General features: G+C 40.3%; 1 protein-coding gene across 2 annotated transcripts; it reads right to left on the bottom strand.

Moving 5' to 3' along the window:
• Positions 1-2,169: 2,169 nt before the first annotated feature.
• Positions 2,170-21,332, bottom strand: ddc (dopa decarboxylase). Of its 2 annotated transcripts, XM_079164385.1 has the most exons (14): positions 21,255-21,332; positions 18,224-18,431; positions 17,172-17,285; positions 16,967-17,086; positions 14,740-14,874; positions 13,836-13,979; positions 13,196-13,262; positions 12,053-12,147; positions 10,518-10,585; positions 7,847-7,923; positions 5,864-5,883; positions 5,643-5,741; positions 3,321-3,422; positions 2,170-2,943 (listed from the first exon to the last, which is right to left on the bottom strand). In XM_079164385.1, the coding sequence occupies exons 2-14, from the start codon at positions 18,422-18,424 to the stop codon at positions 2,746-2,748; spliced, it is 1,440 nt and encodes a 479-aa protein (XP_079020511.1). In that variant the 5' UTR covers positions 18,425-18,431; positions 21,255-21,332; the 3' UTR covers positions 2,170-2,745. The 2 variants fall into 2 exon arrangements, with proteins under 2 accessions (XP_079020511.1, XP_079020512.1); XM_079164386.1 differs by lacking the exon at positions 14,740-14,874.
• Between the last annotated feature and the right edge of the window lie 4,392 nt (positions 21,333-25,724).

Below are 25,724 nucleotides of genomic sequence, written 5' to 3'. Positions count from 1 at the left end.
GTATGTGTACTCAAAAGAGAGCATAAAGGACTATTTCTGCTAAGAGGTTTAAGTTAAAACATACCACGATTGAACACAAGTTCCCACATGATGATGCTTATGTTATGAATCATGCTGTATTTACAAATTATAGTCTTACTCAGGATGTCTCATGCAGTCGCTATGAGTAAAAGAAGAACAGACTGAAGTCTTTAGCTGTGCTAGGTACAATTTAAAGTTAGAGTAGGTCATTCATTATAGAAGCATTTTTTGTTTTGCATGTGTTGAAATTATCTTTACATCCCAACAGCAATCAATAAATCCAATGCAAGATGACAAAAAAGAAAGAAAAAATATGGTATCTTTGGCTGTCGCAGGAATATAATAGGCCTGTCTACCTACCTCCCTTCCTAACTTCACACACTTTGCCCCCGCACTCATTGTGCATCTCGGGAGTCTTCCACAAGCTGCTAGGTTGACGGACCTAAGTAATACCAATGAACATATTCGTTGTTTACGTTCATTATGATATGTTTATGTTCATTATGATCATTTTAGAAGGCAACACTGCACTGTTTTTTTCTTTTGGTTCATTTAAAAAAAAGCTAGCTTACTCTTACTGGTTTCTCCAATGTTGCCTACCCAAGCATTAAACAAACATGATGAGAGTACCAGCATATGACCCCACAAAAACAGCGCGAAGTAGCCAATGAGGTGTAGAAAACTAAGATGGTGGTATCATAGGTGTTTCCTAAGAAGTGATCAGGAGATTCTTTCTCATGATTAACTATTACTTCACTGTCTGTTTGAAATTTTTAGGAACTTACTGTTGGCATGTTTTACAGATCAAACTAATTACTGTAGATAAATTATGCCAGCCTGCAATTATTCTTGTGCCATAAATTTGCCTGCAGAATGATTTTAATTTCTTTTGAAGAAAGTGAATGAGCAGGCCAATACCGTTGACAGTAATCAGGGGCTGAAAGAATTAATCTAACACTGAATCCTCATCTGTATTTATAGAACGCACGCCTTTGTCCTCAGGGATTAGGACGCTCAGAGAAGGCTGAGTGGCACAGCATGTTGATTGGTTGTGTGTGTGTGTGTGTGTGTGTGTGTGTGTGTGTGTGTGTGTGTGTGTGTGTGTATGTGGTGTAGGTGTGTGCGTCTATTCCTGTCATCTTTAATTGAGTACACTGCAGGGGAGGGACAGCAGGACTATATCAGACTGGATTTTCACTACTCTTTCAGTAACGTACTGGGAACATAACTACTGACTGCATCAGCTGTTTGTGGTGGTGTCTGACATACGGTCTCGGTTTGAGCCATTGTTGTGTTGAGAGGTTGCAACAGTTGTGTCCAGATAGGGCAATTTCAGTGGTTTTCAAACTTGTAAGACCATAGCACACCCTCTCAATCTTTTGTCGTGACCCTAATATATTGTAAATCTTTAAAAAGGATTTAAAAAGAGAGATCCAAACACTATGCAGACCACAGTAGACTTTATTAAAATAAACCCTTACCATTGCATGCAACTCACAGCCAAGCCAACGAGAAAACACCTTGATCAGCAACAGCATCATACTTTGACACAATCTTATGAATTAACAAGGTTTGGTGATGTCAAACCACAGATTTACATATTTCCTGATGGACAAATAGTGAAATATAGATTGTGGCTGTGGACAACAAGCAGGAGACTAGTGTTGCGTTAACTACATTTGTTAATCATGTGAACCAGTCTTAAATCTTGAGGCTTAAAGTTAAACATACTGTAGACGATGAGAGACTGATGTGAAGGATCCGAGACTCCTTGTACACACAATGCTGTTATGGAATGATCTTATAGCATCCACATCTATGTTAGTGTGCAGTCAAAGAATATCAAATACATGAACCACTTACACAACTTAGATTTTAAGCTCTATTCTTTTAACTCTATTCAATCATTTATTTCTGTCTGAACACAGAAACTATAGGGTGATTATGTTAAGACTGTGAAAGAGTGATTGTCTTGTACAGTTTTGGGAAACTTCAGTGCATAAAACACAAAATGAATTTATAGGAATTCTGTATCCAAAAATATGATAGGTCCTTGCCTGACATTATATATGAAACACAACTAATTTAGCTAATGAAGTCATATATTAATAATAAATAAATACAACTCATTTATTTCTAATCCTTTATTTAAGCATATCAAGAAACGGACATATAAAAGCTGTTTCTGTGTGAGCACCCACCCAGAGAAAATTACAGACACCCATTGACTCAAAAATTAATTTACACACACAATGTGCAACAAATTCACCACAAATCAACCCATGTTTGTTTCCGCAGACACAGAAGCGACATAGACAGAAAAGATAGGCCCACAGCGGGATGATTGCATTACAATGAGGACAATAACGTACTCATTAAACAGTGAGAGATAAAAGCAAAGTCAATGGAGGGAGAAGTTGCAGATAGAAAATGTAATATCTGGAACCTGCATTCTTTCCTTTCATACACATTTGTGTTTTTCTAGATACGTTTTGTAACAAGTTATTTTCACATGCATTGACTGAACAACATAATGCATGTTGCTTACTAGACTACATTACATGGCTGCAGACACAAAGATACCTTACTGCTAAGGGAGCTGTGAATTAATTGTTCATTCCCTTCATGACATTTTATATCTGCAACATGAAACTCAGAATTTGTGTCCTCACATTGGTCCTACTTTTGGCATTAGGGTGGACAGCCCCTTTCCAGCCTTTTTGGTCAATGATTATCTTGCAAAAGCTCACAGGACAGCTGCGTGATGTGCCGCCATGCATGTTGGATGTGACATGAGTCAGTGCTGCGTGAGCAGATGGCGAGGCGGATGACAAAGAGGCCAGAGAGCTGGCAAGGCACCAGGTGGATCTCTCTGCTGTTGGTGATCCTTTTTAGCAAGAGCTGGTTCAAATCATTGGAGCCCTGAGAGGAGACGAGAAGGAAAAAGAAGTGACTTTGTTTACGATAGCCAGGACACTTGGGTTACCAGGTTACACTATTGGTCATTTTATAGTGTTACCTAACTGGAAGTTCTATATATAGAATTTTCTATTATCTCATATATCACAGTGCGTGCAAAAATATATGTAAACCTCTCTCATCGCTTTATAACTCACCTGTAATTGAGTTTCATGTGTGTAAGAAAGACTGAGCCAGTACAATAGATAAATAATGCGTCTGTCATCTTATGACACACCATTATTAAAATGAACTATAGACCTTAGCTTTCCTCTGCCAATGTAAACTATAACTCAACAAAAACCATCACATCGCAGTTATTAAATGTTGGATGTTGTTACCTTGAGCCTGAAGCAAACCAGTCCCATGACAACCTCGGCACAGATCTCGAACCTCTTGTCTGCTCGCACAAGACTCTCAAATTCTTTGGCCAGGGCCACTTGCTGCAAAGACAAAACAGAGATAATGTAGTCTGACTCATGAGCTGTTTGTAAAATGTACTGTGTTTCTAGATGAAAGTACAATCGCATTGTTCTTAATGTCCACATTAAGTCTGCAGAGCTCTGACAATGTCTCATGTTGATGGGGTTATTAATGAAATTATTGGTGTAACAGGTTATATACAGCATAACAGAGCATTTGCTGTAACTGTTGCCTGGCCTTCTGCAAGAAAACAGTTAGTAAGCAACTCTACTAAAGGCTATAATTTCTATGATTATCACTAGGTGGCAGTGCCATATCATTACACGGCACAGCGCTTTTTCAACCGATTCAGTCTGTAACACTCTAGAGTGTGTCCCCTGACTATAAATTAAATGTAACCATCTGTAACTGTTGATAACAGAACACATTTGATTAATAGAGCATGTTGAGGTATAGTACACATCCTGGTAGAAAGCACTGCCTCGAATGCTCAGTTCAAAATCAGGACTCGGCAACCTTGAAATAGTCTGTATCAGAATCTGTTCCCTGGAAATGTAATTTTGTAATTTTCAAATGACAAACAAACTCCTGCGAACACATTTATCCACTTATGATCAAATAGCCCACCTGGACATTGAATGCATAGTGAAACACTAAACGTGCATCACTACATCTGATCACAATTATATGGACCAACTTCAACGTTTCCTGCCTCTCTAATGAGGCCGAACACTGGCCTAAAAGACCAGCTGGTTGACCACCAACTAGTTTCCTAATTCCCAGCCAGTAATTCATCATCACTCAGAGGTGTTTACAAGCCAATATACTATAATGACCCCATTGTCTGTTTGGATAATTACCTTATTCTAGGTATTTAACATTTAAAGCCTTTATCATTAAAATGCTACATTTAGCAACATCATTTTCCCATGGGAGGATAATTCATTAGAGTTCATAAAGGAAAAAAAGTAGAATTTAAATTGGTTTTCCTGGAAAAGACTAAACTCACAATCTGTACATCACACATGCTGTATTTCCATTTGAACATATTGTCTGACTCTACAAGATAAAAAGGACCAAAAACACAGCTCAAACTGTTCTATCTGTTGTGGAAATTTAGCAGATCGTTCTTTTAGATATAACTTGTATCGCTTAAACCTGCATATATGTAGATGAAGCCAACCAGACTCATTTAAATGAAAAATGATCTCATAGGTATTTTAGCATTTCTGGCTTGCTGTAGTGTAATCCTGATTTCACCACCTAACCCTCTTCCCACGAAAAGGCTGGGAACCTGGCCTTGGTGGGTGCAGCGACAGATAGAGGACGACATCTGCGAGGGGGGGGGGTGAAGGGAGAGGAGACGAGATAATGTGCAGATATACTCTGTTTTTGTCTATTCCTTGTTGTTAGACCTCCGAACCATCTGTGGGGAAAGAGCTCTATCCATTCAGCTGAATTTCTATTAGTGTCTGTTAAATAAATATGTTTTTATATCTTAAGAGGTTTCTCATCTCGATTATTTCTCACCGGGAGGTTAAAAAGATTATTTTCCACCACACTATCTATAGAGGACGGATGTACAGTATAGTAGTGTGTCACGGGTTATGGCTGCAGGGATCACTGCAGCTTCTGCCGCTTCATTGAAAATGGAGAGTAAACACAAAACAGGCTTATTTGATTGACAGAGCAGACCGGGGGGGGGGAGAGGAATATGAGGGGGAGAGACAGACATGCAGGGGTGAAGCATGGGTGGGGAGGATGGGCATTGGAGGAGAAATGTAGGAAAATGTTGCTATAAAAAGAAGATGCAGGCCAGACACACATGACTGACAGGATATGCTGATGGAGGCAGAGATGGGGGCAGTGGACTGACTTCAGTGCTCAGAAGGATTAGGTGGGGTGAGGCGTGGGAGGGAGAACGGAGATGGCATTTACCATAAAGACCAGGCATATGTGATCGTCAGAAGTGTTTTCTATTTTTTTGGGAGTGATTGAGACCCTAAGAGGTAGAAAGGTAAAACCCAGACTGCGTACCACTGTCAGCACTTGTACATTTTATGAATCAACACTACCTATAAGCTGAATTTACAGAAATGTATTAGAGAGACACTACTCAAATGTTAACCAGAAATTCAAAGGGCTAGTGTGTAGCATTTTAGGGATCTATTAAAATAAATGGAATATAATATTTATAAGTATGTTTTCATTAGTGTACAATCATTCAGTTGGTCTCTTACCTTTCGTATATGAGCCTGCAGGCCTTGGAGCCCATACATACGGAAGACAAACCACATCTTTAGTGAGCGAAATCTTCTTCCAAGTGGAATCTGCCAATGCTTCAGGGCAGAGGAAGAGAGTAGGGGAGTGGTTATAGCTTTAACCTCTGCAAATTTGATGTGATGGGATTATGTGATTACTAGCAAATTGTAGAAACATAATTAACATTGATTCATCTTACTCTATAATCTGTGACCAGCCCTGTTGAAGGAAAAAACAGTTCAGGAATCAGTAAAAAATGCCACATCACAAAGTTATAGTGAACACTGTGAATGCTGCATTTTCAATCTATTCCAGGGTCAGTCTGCATTCTCGTCATTAGATTATCATACAAAAAAAGAGCAATTTCCCCTTTTTCTCCTGAAACAACAAAAGAGGGAACAACAACTTGCACCGATGAAGCTGAATCAACAAAGCTCTGAAATTGAACATTGTCAGCTTCATAACATTATCTATTTTAAAGCTATTTTGTTTTTGGGATTGCCTTTTACTGTCCAGGTGTTGCTGTCATTTCGCCCACCCCATATACAGTATCTCACTGATCACAGCACTGTCAGTCCACTGGCTACAGATATTTCATCTGTACAGAATGGGGCCTGTGTTAGCTGGTGCTAATAACCACTAATTAGATTGAATAGTCCAGATTGTGTGAGCAAAAGGCCTCAGAGTGGTGGGAGGTAGCCGTTTGTCTTTCTCTCCGTCTGCTTGTCTGTCAGACAAATTATAGTGCAGATCTGAGCCCAGCTGCAGGCTTGGAGCATATACACCAGCACACACACACACAATTGTAGCAGATGTGGATACATAAAGTCAAGTGTGATTCATCTTCATTTTGATGATTGATCTTGATGATGATGATTTTCATGATGTTAATGGGGTGTGTCAGTTCATAATCTGTTTTAGCAGCCCAATCCATTTTTGCATATGTATAAGAACGTCCACTAAGTCTGCCTTGCAGGTGGACCCGTATATGGGAATATATGTGAAATAAGAATAATGCTTATTATTGTTGTTATTATTATTAAAACTATGTATGATAGATGAGTCTAAAATAAACTCTTCAACTTTTGTTAATCTGGAGGCTTTATCAGGGCTGGAGAGGCTAGCAGTGAGAGGAGAGCCAGGGCTCATAGAGCATGTTGAAGGCTGCAAATCTAGAGGCGGGGGGGACAGCGGATAGCCCCTGCATACCTCCCACCCACCCACCCACCCATCTATTCTCCAACACACTCTGCGGGCCCTTGGCTGGGGAGCAGAGCACCCCACTGTGCTCTGCTCCTCAGCCAGAGAACCAGAGGGAGATCAGTGCGGTTCACTCCGTTCTTGTGGAGCGTCTCTTGAAAGAACTCCAGCGAGCTCGCAGCACAGTTTGTGAGATTGACTGGCCGGCTGGCTAGCTATCGACCCCCGCAGAGGTTAGCTTCCCAAAAACGTTGGGGCAACCGTTGTTTCGGAACATGTAGTCTTCCTTCGGAATACAGGGGTCGCTACTTCTAGTTTGAAGCACCGGTCAGCATCATAGCTAGGCTAACGTTAGCATTCAGCAGCCAATCAGAAGCAGAGTAGGGTTGGGTCTTCCCGTAAGGCGTACTAGACGCGCAGAACGGATCAGCAGGGACAGATCGGATGGTGATAATTAAATAAAGTCACAAATACAGTAAATTAGCTTAACTACAGGTAGAAAATTATTACAGAACTGGCTCACAGAAGCCAACATTGAATAACACACACACACACTTTTTTCACGAACCCCAAACCTTGTTGACAGAATGCATTCCCTAAAACTAAGTCTAAACACTAAAATATGTCCTCCCTCTCAAGCTCTAAAACTCACATAGGTCCTCACAAACATAGATGTACAAGAGCACTCTCGCACACACACTTGTTGAGTTGTCACACATTCATCTTCATGCCTGTGTTCATCTGGTTTAAGCGACACTACACTGCATTTTAAGACCATGGTGCCCCGCTTCAGTAGTTATTGTTGAATCGGTTGTGTGTGAATTTTGGCTCAAATGGGCACACTAACCACCGTCCTCACAATGTGAACAGTAAACAAGGTCACAACTGTTCATTTTTGTCACCATGTTATGCAGTAGACCCCAGATTCATCCAACCTGATCTGTGACCATGGATTCAAATACTTGAAGTGAAATGACTCTACCTGACTCCTGGTTTTCGTGTTTCAGGTAGAGTGGTTCCACCTTGAAGGCTCCAATGATGTCCTCTCTCTTCTTCACCCTGTTGTTTAGATTAGATTCAACTGTATTATGACGAAATGCTGCGATAGTTGATAGGTGCTGACAAAAATCTTTACACCATATATTACTTAACCATTCAAAAATACAAAAAAAGATTTAAGTCTTTAACTCTCTGTGAAAATGGTGTTTTGATAATTATGTATGGGCAGGAATATGTGTCATAGAAACTGAATTCCTATAAACTTGAAACTGAATGTAGTTTCATTCAGTTGCCCGGAAACTATTTGATCCTCACTGAAAATCCAACTCTATATAATTCCACATTCAGTTCTTAAAATTGAAATTCAGTTTAATTAGACAAACATCCACTCGCCACAACAGCGCTGGGTCTAACAGCAGCAACAGACTTTTAAAGTTCACTCATCAAACTTTCAAAGTTTGCTCATATCAGCAATACTCTTATAGATATTAGATATAACTTTATACATTTTGATTTGTTTATTGGATTAAATCCAAAGATTAATTTAATTAATTAAATCCAGAAATGAGAAAACGACTCGAATTTTCAAAGAAAATCTCAGTGAGGAAAGCGGGGAGGTGATGGAAAAACGGTGTAAGGACATTTCCCCTTCACCACATGTTTTGTTTGCTGCAGACAAAAGGGGCATATGGGAGGCGTAACTATTTTTACTGTGCAAATAATGTAGTGTAGATTGATAGATTCAAATGGACTACTCATTGTTACTTCATGGGACCATGAAAGCCTCTGAGGCAAATTAGTAAATATTAAATTACAAAATATTATAAATATCATAAATTATTCAATACCATGCATAGCTCAATAATATGTAATCTTCAAGCGTGGCCATATGGACTTTGTGAACAGAAAGTAGCTGATTCCAATCAGAAGGAAAAATAAATCATTTCTTAACAGCTGCTGGTACTGTGCCAATGACCAATGAAAGGACTGTGGCAAACAATGTCACACCATATCAAGAGTGTAGCTCAGCAGACACAGCTCAATTTAGTTTATGGAGTGTCTTTCACGACAACTTCTTTTCCACTTGTTTTTGAATATGAATGTGGGTTTAACAGGACTTTGGTGTCTAGACGGGGATTAGGCAGTTGTGGGTTGTAGTCATTCAATCACACAATACAGCAGCAGCCGTTGCAGACACACCTGGCAGAGATCTGAAATGTATTAATAAGTGCACCTTCCTAGTTACTGATACATTTCAGTTAAGCAGCATTACACCAAAGAGTGGAGCTAAATGCAACTACTTTAGACAGATGTAGTATACTGTGTTGTAAAACAACAGTTTGTATTTCAAATGTCATGAGTTTTTAAAATCTTTATCTAATTTGAATAAATGAATGCACAGCTGTCAAACGTATAGTGCAAAATATATGAAGACCATCAAACTAGTTCAACTTCAAAGTTGTTGACTTATGATATATATATATATATATATATATATATATATATATATATTTGAGAACAGCATCCATGATGTTTGTTTTGCTTGAGCTGTACTGCTTTTCTCCCCCATAACTGGACTTGCCTGCTTGGGGGCCCCAGGAGAAAGAAATAGCTTTGGGCCCTTATTGTACTTAAGGTAATTTAATGACACGTTCAATTATTGAGCAGAATGCAGCATGTAAATATTGACCCTTACAATTTAGCCTAATTACGGAGTGTTATTTAGCCTCCTTCCCGTCAAGCTATCATGACATGGTTGGAGCCAATGGTTTCTTTACGGCTTCTTAAGGTTTTATAGTTTAATATGATACCAACACCTTCACACTTGCTCCACAACTGAGCCTGCTACAGCCTCTAAAAGACAGTTAAGTTGGCCAAGGATGCCGGCGTCCGGAAGGAGTAGAAGAGGATAATAATTTAGGACCAACCTTGAGGCGTTATCATTTCATGTAATAATGTGCTTTAATGGTGTATTATACCACAAAAAAATGCATCTAATCAAATTACCACAAAACATCTGACATAAATTGAGTCCCTGAAGGTTTGCCAACCTGATTCGTCCCGGTCTGAGTGTGCGAAGAGAGGAACACTACTGCCATGCAAATAAGGTCTATGTTACATATAACATATACCAACTTATCATAAGGGATGTTACTCACTCAGTCATCTACAATCCTCATGCCAGTATACATACCATGGACATAAACCTGCAGGTAATAAAGGTTTAACCTCATCCGACCTGAAGATCTTTTACTGTTTCCTTTATCTGTCTTCCTTCAAAACTAAATGTTGATCTGCCATCCTGTTGACATACTATTGATTCTTCAGTGTGTAATAAGCTCCTAAAATCTTCTCTAAATCCTTTAATGACTCATGAAGAAAAAAACAAACAGATGTCAAACATTTCTTATAGCTACCTGCACTACCAGTTTGACTGATAAACAGGTGAAAAATAAAAAAACAGATGTGTTTTTTTGGACTTTTCGAATGCGATACATTTTCATGATTTAGACGTGATTTTTTAAAATATTTTACATGTCAGCGCTGTCTATAAAGTCACATGTTTTGGAGCTTGACTGAGCCTTTGCCTACAGGGCACTGAATCTTAAACGACCACTTCTCTCTCGCACAGTATATTGAAATGCATAACTTACCACATTGCAGAGCAGTCAAAGTTGACTAAAAGCCATTTGTGTGGGTTGAAGTTGAAAGAGTCTGCAAACTTTAAAAGAAACAATAATTCATTATCTGGAATGAAAGGTATTATATAACGAAAATGAACACAAAACATCAGAGGCTTTCAGTGAAGTCTGCATATGCGGCCACATATTTTTCGCAAGATCAAAGAAGTTGCCCAGAGGATAATGAAATGTAATAATTGGTCATAAGAGTTCTAATATTTTCTTATGTTACATCAGCACAACTTGAGAAATGTATTTTGGCCAAAACACACCCAATAATACCTCTTAATTTACCATTACTGATGCAGAGACAACCTTTTCACCAACAGCATTATCTGGACTAAAGCAGGCATGATTTATTTGAAATGCAAAAGAGGGACATCCAGCCAACAGCTCACAGAGCACAGGGAATATAACCCTTTCCTGGCAGGGTTTATTCAAAGGGAGACAATCCTTTCCTAATCTGTTCTCATCCGTTTGTTGGCTATCTTGTGTAATATCCTTTTTTCTACCTCCACAAATGCAATAACACAGCGTAGAGAGGCAATGTGAGACAGACTCCTGGCTGACAGTTGCCAAGCTGACTGATTTAAAGGGGGCTGGTTGCCTGCTCGCCCATCACCCATATCCTAGCAACCAACCCTTCAGCAGGGCTGCACTGTCATCCTAAAAGACTGGGTTCCTTCTTCGTATCCTAGAACAGTATTTTCTGACCTGTTAATGCGCCAGAATGATATACTATATCTACAGTATATGGATCATACTAACTTTATCTGCATGTGGTTTAAATACGTTTGTGAATTTAGTAATCCACTCTCCACTTCCTTCAAGAATGACCCTGAATATCAAATTCACATTGCATTAAAAGATACTACAAATTGTACAATTGCAAGATTATGAGAGCAAAATGTGTAACCGTTCATATCCAATACCTGACTTTAGATGAAACAAAAGTTGGTCCTTCTGCAGTCAAATCTGTTTTCTCTGTCTCCCCACCAACATTGTGTGTCTAATAAACAGTGAGATATATATATAAAGGTCCAACGCTGCCTCAGGAAATTACTCTGTTCTTATCTCTGCGTCTCTGCACAGCTCGGGGAGCAACAGCTGCCTCGGCAGCCTCAAAAGGCAGATTGATGCTCCTGCGCTACTGGCAATTGTTCGGCTATTACTCGCTCTTGCATGCTTCCTCCTTGACATTAACGTTATGCCATTTTCAAACTGAAATAAAGCAGCTGGATACACTCAGTATGCAGTTAGTGTTTCTTTTCATAGATGCTATGAGAGATATTTCACAACCAATTTAACGGAAATAGGTTGTCTTGTCATTCAGCAGCATCATGTATCCATGCAGGTGGATGCACACGTTTTGACTGCGCTTAAACCACATTAAATTCGCCCTACACATATTGGGATGGTCAAGGTTAAACTCCATCTATGTCATAACTCTGTTGTGTTATAGTGTTTATGCACTGTATGAACATGAATGCTTGCATGTTTTTACACACCTCAACGCCATTCAGCAAAGGCCGAAATTCAGGACAGATGAATGCACTCCCTGCATATGCTGCATCAATATGCATCCACATGTTTTCCTCATTACCTGGAACAGACACAAACAGAGAAGCTATTAACATCCATAAAAGAATTACTTCTGTCAATCTAACTATATACATAGATTTCTACAAACACATATTCCTAACACGTCAATTCATTTAAGTTATCTATTTTTAGCTAGGTCATATTGAGGATCATTAATTCTGAGGCAACTTAATAGACTACTGAATATTTGGAAAACTGACTAAATACATATTTTGTATGTTTGTTTCTCAATCTCACACACACACACACACACACACACACACACACACACACACACACACACACACACACACACACACACACACACACACACACACACACACACACACACACACACACACACACACACACACACACACACACACACACACACACGCAGTATATTTGGTTGCAGGACATCGTTACATACACCCTGACACCCTCTTGATTTGGTTTTCCCTTCAAAGCATCCTGGCCTTTCTCTAATCAAAGTGTGTGTTTGTTGGGGAAAATCTAAATGACTAATGATTATGTGTGCTTACAAAGCTTGGTGTCCTTATGTGTCCTCGTTGTGTGAACTTCCTCTGACATTAAGCGCCACAGCTGTTTAGTCTATCCGAAAGAACACTCAGCACTGCTTGTAATGGTAAATAAAGTTGTAGACGGCGTCGATACTTCATGGCGTCTTCCGATGGTAAAAGTGACCTTTGTACTAGAACGAATTGTTAAAGTGTCCCGATACTTAGAATATGCTGAATGAAGGCAATTTGGGTGTGTTATGCTTTCGTGACGTAGATTGCATGTGACACTATTGTTTACTTGGTATAAATATCCGAGGCTCAGAGTCAGACCTCTGAGCAGCCTTGATCCATGTATACTGTATGTGAATCAACTCTGTCTCCGTCTTGCAAGAATAAATGGCCAATTGTTTAATGATTGTCCATCGGTCTCGGGTGAATTTTTCTAACAGTGTTGTAAAGCTAATACAGTCAATAGGGCTTGACGATCCTTTTCCTGTTGTAAAACAAAAACAAGAAATCAAGTGTGTGCTGATGCTAAAGTTGACTTACATATGGGCCCCAGCTCGGTAATGTGATCAAAAGCACAGGATGGCGTGGTGCCAAGGGTCGCACAGAACTGAAAGACAGACATACAAATCATTAACACCCTAATGTGAATTTGTATCTGTGCCATTTTCTATTTTCAATGTCACAAGAATGAAAGATTGGATCTTAAGATGTTTGTCTTTGCAGCTACTGTAATATATTTCTTTCGTACAAGCACAGATGTGATGCGTTTATTCAAACGTAGATCCTAATGTCACTTTCGATAAACATAGATAATTCAAATGTGCTGGACCATTGCAGCCTGCCGAATATCGTTCACTGATAGTGATCTGTGGGTCCAGCTGAGACGGAGATTATTGACCTTAACCAGATAGACATACATTTGGTTCAAAACAAACAACGTTATCCTTCAGCAGAAGCCTTGGGGTGTGCACAGCAGCATCACACGCATTGTATCATTGTATTAGAGTGAGCAGTTGTGTAAGTGGCTGTAATATTTCCATGTGTACCAAAAGAATCCAATGATCGACGAATGTATCTCAATATGAAAATGACCGATAAGTAATGTTGGAGATGGAGTTGGTTTTTGCGTCCGTCTTTGCAATAGTTGGCTAGATGGATGCGTATTTTTGTCTTTTCTTACGTAGAAAGGGATGAGTCCAGCCGCTTTGTCCTCCTCCAGCATCTTCTTAAGCATGCCCCCTCCGACAGCATAGGTGTTATCTGTGGGAACCTTCCTCATCATAATTCCTCCAATCAGAGAAGCACGCTCCACTGAGGAATGAGCCTTAGGAAAGATATGAAACATTTGTAAAAAATGCAACGCAAATAGGTTGTCTGATCACAGGGTTGGATCGCCTCCTGCTTTTGGTTAGAAGATAACCCTTAACAGTTTATTTCTTATTCATAGTTAATGAATGATCTTATATGGTGACATTTTTTCTGGAGATAAGCCTGCACCTAATCAACATCAGAGCTTCAACGATATATCCCTGATCATCTACAATAGATTACTAAGCAGAAAGAAATACACACATAAGACATGTGCACCCGGTGATTCGATTTGAACGGTGTTCTTTGGTAGAAACACAACAAACTGCTCTCCCTATAAAGGTCTGTGTGGCCCTCAGGCAACTTCCTAACCCAATCACAGAGTCAGCACGGTATTAAGCCTGACCAGAGCTAGCTACAGCCTGGCTGACTCTCTGTCTCACTAAATCACTGAAAAACTGTTTTACTGTTACTGAAGTAACCTTTAATGATCTTAGTTCACATGGACAACGGAGAATGTTTACAGAAGTCAACATATTTGCAGAGTCTGTAAAGTGAAACGTATACAAGCCTGGCTTAGGTACCTTGGCAAACAGTAAGGTTTAATGAAAAACTTTGATAAATGCATTTGTAAACAAAATGATTTGCAAATATCTGAGTAAGTGTTAAAAACCTATGAGTCAAGTCAGAAATGTGGGTCAAATTATAGGAATCAGAGTAAGCTTAGCCTTTGCATTAACCATGACATAAGTGATATTGGACATTTTTGTGCTTACTTGCTCAGAGGTGTACGCCACCAGTTTGGACAGGATCTCAGCCTCTAATTTTTCAGGGTTGGTGGCCTGAACCCGTCTGAGTGCTTTACAGCGGGCAGCGAGCAAGGACATCAGGGTTGCCTCACTGGCTGTGCCCTGTTGGAGAATTAGAGGGAACTTGTAAAGTACTGCATTTCCACTGTTGTGACTTTAAACCAAACTTAAATGTTACCTGTATTTACATAATCATACTTCTGGTCTAATTTGATACAACATATGGGTTGTTGCATCTTATTATTGTGCCGTTGCACTGGGAGCAGCGGAGCGGATCTAGACATATGGCTGAGAAGGAATGGAAGAAGAAAAGTATTGCAAAGTAACAGTTTATTGTGAAAGAACGCAAAAATAATTGTGAGAGAATGCTAAACATATTGCGAGGGAATGCAAAGAAAGTCCTAATAAAAAAAAAAAATCTTGCCTTGACCCTTGTGGGGCTCGATATGATTGCCTGTTGGTGAGCACGGTGTATAAATATGGGAGTGGTTTCCACTTTTTAAACATTCTGACATGACAAAGATCCAAGTAGGATTGAAACGTAGTGACGTAGTAACTTTGTGGCATGGAGTAATATGTAGGCGTCTGCTTTATTGACGCTGTTCTGATAGCCTTGCACCTATATGATGTGCGTATAATTAATCCTCTTCAATTTCCATTGATGCATACAATTACATCCAAACCTTTCGCAAAATCACAAAGCTGATATCCCCTCTGATGGGAAGTAGCGACACCTCCACATCCTGTGAAGCCTGACTTCTGAGGTATCTGGGGTATTACCACAAGAAAATCAATAAAATGTTCGAATCATTCAATCAGTACGCACAAATCACCAGACAAGCAGGCTAATATGGATATGGATATGTAATTTGTGTCAAAAAAACAAATGCAGATGATTTTTAAGAGGTTAGGGACCCACAGAATGGTTCCATCAATCAACTTATCCATCAAATTGCTGTGATGAACATCGCTTTAGCTGCTCAAAAAACAACCAAAAAGGGCAAACCTCAAGCTTCTAAACATACCCAAGTGTACTTCCTGTCCTCCCCCTGCTTACTCATAGATTCTGAACCTGGTAGCCTTTATTTAAAGTCCACCAGCTCTCATCAATCCCCCTAACCCACCAATAAACTTGAAGTTCAGCCGGTTCTGTTTCACTAAGCAGACTTTTTACCACAATAAGCCTTGGAAACCTGTTGCAAATGTTCCTATCTGAAAAGAAAAACTGTGCAATTGCACTTAAGAATAAGAGGTGATGAGCCACTGCTCAAGATGATGCATGCATTAAAACTACAAGTTTGTGTCTTTAACATTTTCATGCAGTAGCAACTGTAGAATGATTACACAATATCATATTCTTTTTTTCTGATGTTTTAGTCAACTCTGCAAGCTTTTGTCATTTGTAATTCATTTTGATAATAGGCAAACTGTCTTGTTTGCCTCCTAAGTCTTAATGACTCACACATGGGTATAAAGGGAAGTCTAAGGTCACTAGACGGGTCTTTTTGATATAAGGTTTATGATAATGGTCTTGCAACGTGCTGTCACAACACTCATTAGCCCCGCTGCAGCGAGAACAGCCCCATTCGTTGCCATAGTGAGCTGGTAAGCTGCACTTAAAAAGGAGAGTGGCAAGACAAAACAAAAACACAATGAGCCAGATGAGCGCACGCACACACACACACACAAACCCGCCCTCACACTCAGGTGGTCACAATAAAAGAGGCATGAAAAGATCTGTCATCAGAGTGCACTCATGCTCCAACATCCCATAAACACACACACACATATATATAGATAGCCTCCTCTGCTGCTGCTGCTACTGTGTTTCAGTCAATGGAACACTAAACTAATGCTTGGCCTTTTGCCACACGAAACAATCCCAGCACCGCCATCTCTGTCTGCCTGTGGATGACATATTGAAAAGGCAATTTCCTGCCAATTTTCAGCCGGTGTGAACCGGTGAGTGAAAAAGACGACAAATCAATAGTACACAAATTGCTGATGAATATGGTTTCAGGGGGCACTCAGTTGTGAGTCATGGTTCCTTTAAGCCTATAAAATGTGAGCCTTTCACTTAACATATGTTCAAAAAAACCACAGAAGAGTATAAATGTTGGCAGGGTTGGTTTTACTCCTTTGACTGCCAGACATTTGTGCAGGGAGGCATAAAAATCACACAAAAGAAATGTACCTGGATGACACCTCCTCCGCGGCCATGAGTCCCGGCTATAAAATGCTCAGGCAGCTTCAGCATCTTCCCCAGCCAATCTAACATCACCGTCTCCAACTCTGTACAGGCTGGGCTGGCAGCCTGAAAACACATACACATGTATAAATATGAACAACATGTAATAAATACAGTGTCAGATACAGAGACACAGCAAAGTGTTTGTTACCCAGGAGAATCCAATACAGCCAATGGCTCCACATAGCATGTCGGCCAACATGGCAGGGTAAGAGCTAGCAGATGGAAAGTAGGCAAAGAAGTTTGGACTGTGCCAGTGGGTGACCTGGAAAAAAAAAATAAAACATGCAAATACTTAATTCATTTGAGAACAAGACCAACCTTAGATCGTCATCAGGAGCAAGTGGTTGCCAAAATTATTGTGAACAACGCTCCTCACTCTCGGTAGAGGTGGCTTACCACTGTCTCTCTCTCTCAAACACGCACACACACACACACACACACACACACACACACACACACACACTGACAGCCATGGCACTCGGTTCCGCTTGTCTCAGACCGCAGTCCAAAACAATTGTGCTACTATAATGCATTAAGTTGACTCACCAGTGAACCACCATGTTGCCAGAAACACTTGACCTCCTTTGTAATAGTTCCTCTAATTGTTTTATGAGGTGAGTATATAAAATATGTTATGCAGCATTGGGAAAAATATCCCCCAGATGAATGTGTTTACAGTATGACTGTTCTAACAAAAGAACTAGTAAAGCATACATTCGCATTGATACAAAATGTTTAAAATGAATTAAAAAAACTTTCATTTTAACAATCTTAAATGCATCACTAATAGTCTGCTGATTCCATTTCATTTCGTCTAAGCTATGCGATGAAATACACAAAAATCAACTGCTGTTGGGTTAAAAAGCTGCTTGCATCATGGGATTTGAGAACATCTTTGCTATATTTGTGTTTATAGCAAATTACTTAAGTGAGTTGAACACATGGACAGAACGCCCCAACACTGATGCCACTATTTATTTTTTCCTGATAAGGGAAGACACTGAAGCAGCTTGTTTTAGTCAGATTACTTGATTACAGTTCTAAATGTATTGACATGATTCCACAAAAGGAAAGCTATCTTCTCCACACCAGAATTACTTTCCAAATTGAGTGGCTGACTAATCTTACACTGCAGAAAAACACAAGAGAATCCGTGCAACTACAATGCCAATGTGTGCATCAACAAAAGTATAACCTCACCCCTGGCATTATGATCCTCTCCACATCTTTGATAATGTCATCATAATTATCAGGCTCCAGAGGGGCCTCACTGGGGATCAGGGAACGAAGGTACCCCGGTTCCACATCTGGGTAGACCGGACGCTGTTCGATGTTCTCCAGGTAGTCGGCCATATAGTCCACCATCTCCTTCCCTCTGCGCCGAAACTCTGCTGCATCCATGGTACCACTGGAATACAGATTAAATCATTTCTCAAGAAATGTCAAAGAATGTTGTTAGTGATTTAACGGGTTGGATGTGACTTTTTGCTAGCCTCCGGCCTGACCCGCCGCCCGGTCTGCATTGCACCCGACCCCGATGCTTGTCCCTGCGGGTGGTGGGTCCACAGGGTGGCTGCTCCATGTTGTTTCTTCGGGCTGAGCCCGACCGGGCCCCATGGGCGAAGGCCCGGCCACCAGACGCTCGCCGACGAGCTCCCCTCCTGGGTCTGGCTCCAGGAGGGTGCCCCGGTTTCCCTGGTCCGGGCGAGGTGGCTGAAGACCGTGGGCTGCTTATCATCAGGGTTCTTTTGAACCGCTCTTAGTCTGGGCTCTCCCCTGAGACCTGTTTGCCTTGGGAGACCCTACCAGGGGCTACTGCCCCGGACAACATAGGTCCCAGGATCACTGAGCCACTCAAACTCCTCCACCACGTTAAGGTGGCGATTCGCGGAGGAGACCCCGGGGAAGATCCAGAACATGCTGGAGGGATTATATCTCCCAGCTGGCCTGGGAACGCCTCGGGATCCCCCAGTATGAGCTGGAAAAAGTTGCGGGCGAGAGGGGCGTCTGGGTCAGCCTGCTTGGCCTGCTGCCACCGCGACCCGACCCCAGATAAGCGGAGGAAAATGGATGGATGGATGGATGGATGTGACTTTTTGAGGATTTCTTTGAGATTGTAATACATTTTACAACAGATTCAAAAGCGTAACCTTTGATCTTACTGGTAGGAATGAGTTGAATAACTAACTACCTTTATGATGAGGTCCTGCTTGTTTGATAATGTATAACCTCAGTTCAGCTGAGGTGAGACGGACGCCATGGTTGGAGCTTTAAATGTAATGTGTACCAAATACACATTACACAGAGATTTTCTTGTTCCGATTCAGCTGTATTTATTTCTCAAAAGTATCTTTATTGCTGGAAATGTATGGAACAATACAGTATTTTTTAAGAAAAACAAACAAAACACAGAACAGGTGAAAAAAGAGCTTTTAACCATTTAAAATGGGATGGTGATGAGGGCGATTTCCAGTTTAACAGATTCCTGCTGTGAGCCAAAGGAGTTGTGAATGCAATAATATAACTTTGTTCAGTATTCAATGATAAGAGCAGCAGACGGTTTGAGGGGGGTTAAGCCCATCACCCTTGTTAGCTAAATGATCAATACGTGTCCCACTTGTTGACATGCCATCCTCTCCATCCCCCTGGAAGCAGAGTGTGTAGGGGCAGAGGGGGTTGTTTTGTTGAATATGTTAGGGTGCGGTCACACTTAACCCGTGTTGGTTAAAACAAACTGAGGCTTGTTTGCCCTGGTTAGTACGGTTTGTTTGGGTTGTTTAGAAAGCTGTCACTCAAATCGTGGTTTAAAAGTTGTTTGAGGAGCCTCCCTCCCTCACATGCATCTTGCCCAATACATGCCAAACCGGAAGTGCGCTCCAAATTAGTTTTTATAATGAATAAAGGGAAAATTCACCCCAAAATCAAAAATACATATCTTTCCTCTTACATGTAGTGCTAGTCATCGGACTAGGTTGTTTGGTGTGAGATATCGGCTGTAGTGCTCGAAGTGGCAAAAATACACACAAAACAACTCAGCAGCAATGTCCCTTTTAAAAAAAAATCATGACCGGGTTAGTCAAGATAATCCGTAGACCCTGTTGTGAGCAGTTTCATGTACCACAACCAGGCAATTTACACCGAAACAATCTGGATGAGGATGAGGAAAAATATGTAGTTTTGATTTTGGGATGAATTGTCCCCTCAATAAGAGCCAAAGGATCTTGGGCAAGTTAGTTGGGTTAATAGCATTCCCAATTATTACTGATTTATAGGTAATAAGGACTAAGGACATACTGTTTTTGAAAGTTGCAATCAATATCAATGTGTGTGGAAAACCACATATTTGTTGGAATCCCATGAACAGCATACACTACCAACAAGTTCAACGAAAGAACAAAAGGTCTACTAAAAACAGTTGAGAGGTTGCATCTAGATACACTATTTAGTGTCTGGTATGATCTAATTCCACTCTTAGGACACATTTAAAATGGTTGGTTACATATTGATCAGTTATTCACATTAATATGGCTTGCTAGAATTATTTTTAGAAAATGTGTTCATTTACAGACAAGCAGCACGGACACACAGAGCCTAAGCCATGCTCCTTGACACACTTTGTATAAGCTTGCACAATTTAGATGTATGTAAGAACCCTTGACCCTCTTAACAACATATTAAGCCAGTCTGATCATAGCTTAGTTTTCTTTCATTTTATGGACGGACTGACACGAACAGAAAAGCTTGGCAGGAAAAAGCATGTCCACATCTAAAACAAGTCTATTTGTAGAGATTGTAATAAACTCATTCTCGCATACTACAATCTGCCAAAGGGCAGTTTAATAAACCTGATCAAAAGCCTCATCAAGGTGTCCTTGATCACATCGACCTACAACTTAATAAATAAGGTAAAGACTCAGTACCGTTTTTGAGCATGTTTGTTATCTGCAAACCAGGAACATGTCATGCATTGAAGAATAAACCAGTTGTAGTCCTACAACAATCAATCATTAGCAAAAAGCTTTAAACATATCCCTTTACAATATACTGGCATGGTGCTTATCTAAACACCACATGAGCATTGCCCCTTGTTCTGCGCAGTGCCTTGCCATTCATTCAACAAGTGTTTAACCCTGCATGTCTCTTTCCCTTGTGGAGAAGCAGAGCCCTTATCCTTAGCCTTATCTCAAATAGGATTAGACATGTATGTGCGTGTGTGTGCGCGCATACTTACATTTGAAGTGAGAGCTTCAGATGGTGGATCTTTTCCGCTTGTTTAGCGTCAACAAACGGACAGACAGACAGGCACGTGGTGAGTGTGTTCGTGTGTGTAAGCTGGACAAGAGACATTTGCTCCTTTTATCTTGCCACTAACCACCCCCACCTCCCAAACCCCCACGAGGCCAGCCAATGGGAACGAGGCTGATGGCCAATACAAGAATTGATTGACTCAAGTAGTTTCTGAAGCTGTGCTTCTACACACACACACACACACACATCACATAAAGGGTGTGTTAATCTTACACTTGCCATATGTGTATACAGATCATAGATTGCATTAAAATAATTTGGCTACACCAGGAAAAGATACATGAATAACAATCAAAAGAGAACCATATTATTGGAGCAAAAAAGATGCCAGTACTAGTAAATATTGTATATACTGTATTTTGCTGGTTATACTAATTAGAAACACCAATATATACAGTGTTTCTGCATTGGCTTTATGAAGTCTGGCTAAATAACACCATAATTAAAATGTCTAATAGTGAAGCCAGATTATTCCAGTCTTTTTTCTAAATTTCAGTTTTCCAAATACACAAATCAAGGACATCGTTACGACCCCTCCGTTCCACAAGGGGTCTGTGTCCCGTTTGCTGTCTCTTTCAGGATGTGTCTATCAGGATGTGTATCGTCAGCTAATGAACTACACCTGAGCCTGGTGTGGTTCCAGCTTCAAAGCCTCTCCACCTGAACATTTCTTTGCTGACACGGCTGATGTTCTGTTTAGATTGTGTCAGACATTGCCACACATGCTAACTTTATTGATTACTGACTCTACTTGTTTGTTTAGTTTAGTAAATGTTATCCTTTAAATAAATGTGTATTATTTTTTACACTCGTCTGGTGTCCCATTTATGTTGCAGCCTTTGAGCCGGGTTGTAACAGACATACTAAATAAAATAAAAGATCTTAGCAATATTGCAAAGGTTTTATAGGGAGGATTTGACAAATTGGCAAATATGGGGGTCAAGGGAGATTTTGATTTTGCTGAGGGTAGACTTGGAACCGATGAGGATTTCAGTTTTGTTACTTTTGAATTTGAGAAAATGTTGTTCTATCCAGGCTTTATTGCAGACGGGCAGGAGTCGATGTGGGCGATGGGTGTCATCGGCATAGCAGTCACCTTGTGTGACTGTGGATGTGTCAGGAGTGGTTGTGTGGGGACGTGAAATGTGATCTGTTGGTAGGAACTAAGCCAGCCGAGTGCATTTGGCTGGACATGTGGACATATGTGTACAAGGGGTGACTCTTGGGTATCCATAGAACCCATTTGTATTCACATATCTTGAGGTGAGAGGTCAAAGGACAGTAACATAAACTTGATCAAGGATAAGTCATTCTGTTCTGAGTAAAAAACACTGCAAACAAAACTAAAACAGCAGTACATTCCTTTGGATTTTTTAAAATTTGCATCAGAAGCAATGCAAACAGCACCAACAAAAAAAATGTTCTGGGTAATATGGCCGACATCTTTACATTAAAGATTTGACATCAGGGAAACATAGTCGATCAACTGATACTGTAGGGTACTTTTAGCTATAGGACCATGTTCGGATAGTTTGTAATTATTTATATGTATAAGTGCAATATAAATAAGCTTTACTAATACTATCAACCACACAATATATGTTTTTAGATTAAACCTTCAATGCACAACATGAAAGTAGCGCAGCCTGGCTAATTGGACTGTGCCATTCTGCATCAGCAAGAGGGGTGTTGTCAGGAACCTTTGCATCTGCGCCACAGCGCAGTGTCTTCACACCCCTGCGAAGGACTATGGACTGGGCAGCCTTGTATATATTCTGCAGTTAGGAGATGGCGAATTTAGTGTCCCTTGATCAGAAGAGCACTCACTATGTTGTTTAACCTAAGTTCTGTTTAATTAGGTTAAGTTATACAGTTCTTCTAATTTGTCACTTTTGCTTGATTTTCTCACCCATCCTCAGTATTGTACATATTTTGGGTGAATAAAATCCTTATTTTCCCCACTTTACCTGCTCTCCCAGCTTTATGCGTACCCTGGTCCCTCACAATGTGCATGAGGTCAGAGCAGGTCGGGATCAAGTCAGACACAAATCTGACCAGGATGCAGTGTGCGGCAGTCGCCACAAAAGGATATTAAAAGACAAGCAATCGGCTCTTTCCGAACAGACACAAACTGTATTGCCACACCACGAAATGGCACTAGTAATTACAATTGAACAGTCTCAGTTTGAAAGGGGCCTGAGGACAGATGTCTGTGCCTGCAAAAACAGGAAAAATGATAAGGCAGGCAAACATGTGGCTTCTTCATTTAGTCTTCCAAAGCTATATTTATTTAACATTTTTCAAGTGCAAACAATCATAGTCTCCTGTAGTTTTTCCTCATTCTCTGATGTCAAAAAGTACAAAGTAAGCTTTATCTCATTAGGTAAAATGCATCGAATTGTCTTCAACAAAATGACATCAAGAATATATAAAAATCAAAATGGCTGTAAAATCTGCAGCCGCATCCATTTCGTGATTTTATCGTTGACAACATGTGCATGACATCAGAGCAAGTCGGGATCAAGTCAGACACAAATCTAACCAGCATGCAGTCTGCGGCCATCGCCAGAGATTGATTCTGCGTAGGACTGGCTCATCTCAAACAAGCCTAATGTCAGGCTTCAAAGAAACACAAGGAAAACACAAAATGTACTGATGCCCAAAGCATAAACTATCAGAGTAGATTAGAAAAGGCCCACTCCCAATCTCCACACTCAGACTTTGAGGCTCGGTCCAGCAAAGTCTGTGAGGTAGTTTATTTTAGGGCTCTCTCGCAGACACTTTCCGTAAGTTCCGTATTTCTGCAGACTTTGCCCAACACAATTACCCACAAATCATTGCAGTGTGACTTTAACACTGGGTTACCAGTGGAAGGCGGGACGTAAAGAATGTAAACAAAGAAGATGGTGTAAGAGCCAGTTTGTATTCTTAACAGTTTTTTGTATTTTATGTTTATTGCAATAGTATGTGTTATGCCCTTTAGAATGTTTACCATATAATATAGGTAATTAGTAAAGGTAATTGGTCATGTAGTAGAATGGGCTTCAAATGTGTATTTTTGCCCTATTAAGATAAAGGCTCCTCTATTCTGTCCTGCTATTGGACAATATTTGGTTGACTCCTTTAAGTAGGTTTTCAGTGTTAGTTAGGTTTTGATGAAGCAGGATGTGGAGCAACAATTTTTCTGACCGCAGATTAAAGACTTTTAAATTAGAGCCAGCAGAAGGTCAATGTTTTAGCCACAGTTATTGCACAAGGACTTTGTTTGTTTCTTTTGTTTACATCGAAGAATAAAACTACCTTTAACTACGAGCGACGTGCCTCATCCTTGGACAGCTAACAAGACAAGTTTAGCCTGCAATAGCTCATGGTCGTCTACGCGAGTCAGAACCCTTTACATCCTGCAAGAAGTGGCCAAGAAGGACGGTAAAATAAGCTGCCACTACAGATGGTGTATGGCATATTACATTTACTCAGAAACATTAAGGATTAAAGATGGCACCTAATAACACATGAAAGCAGAGGAATGCAAGCAGAGACTATATCTCACAGATATATTTACCAAACATTTCATTTGATTATTTAAGCTGTTTTGACCAAAATGACTAAAACAGATTATTTGACAATTACTTCAACTCGTGAGACAGGCCTGGAAGACGTTCAAATAAGGGAGTTGCTGGGATCTGGCAGGAGCGGGTTTGTCAATTGGTAAGAAAATGAAATGATTGATATGAATAAAATGATTAATATCAATAGGATCATTAACATTAACTACGGGGCACCACCCTAGAATCACGGACCAATAACCAAACTGTGGATTAAGTCTCAAAACTGGTGTTCACTCAAAATGTCAATAGTCAAAGTACTATTCACAGTGAAGGTTTGAATCCAAGCACTGACTATAAGAACCAGCTATTATCACAACACATATACAAATTAATCACAGAAAACTTCTCTTTAACAATACCGATCAAAATATATAATATCATAAACAAACGAACATGTATTATACAATTAAAAACAATCATGTGGTGAGGGGAGTGTGTGTGTGTAGGAGGAGAACGAGAGAGAAAAAAGAGAAAGATGGCGGACGTAGTCTCGTAAGTGATTACGCCACCCGAGACCTAACAATGCAGGAGGAAAAAGAGAAGGGGGAGCAAGAAGGCGGACGTAGTCACATAAAGCAGTCACGTCGCACAATACTCCACAATGGTGGCGAGGCCGTGATTATTTAACGGGGAAATAAGACGCACAATGGTGGCCTTGCTTACACGCCACATGTGTATGAAATAAGCGTAACGCCGTGTGTGAGTGTGTGCACGTGTGTGGGTTAGTTGAAAAGAAGAAGAAAGCACTCAAAACAAGGCAAATCCTCACCGCAGCAGTAAAGTAG

This window comes from Pholis gunnellus (genome assembly GCF_910591455.1).
Source record: "Pholis gunnellus genome assembly, chromosome: 8".
Classification (NCBI taxonomy): domain Eukaryota; kingdom Metazoa; phylum Chordata; class Actinopteri; order Perciformes; family Pholidae; genus Pholis; species Pholis gunnellus.
This window is presented reverse-complemented; position numbering and strand designations above follow the sequence as displayed.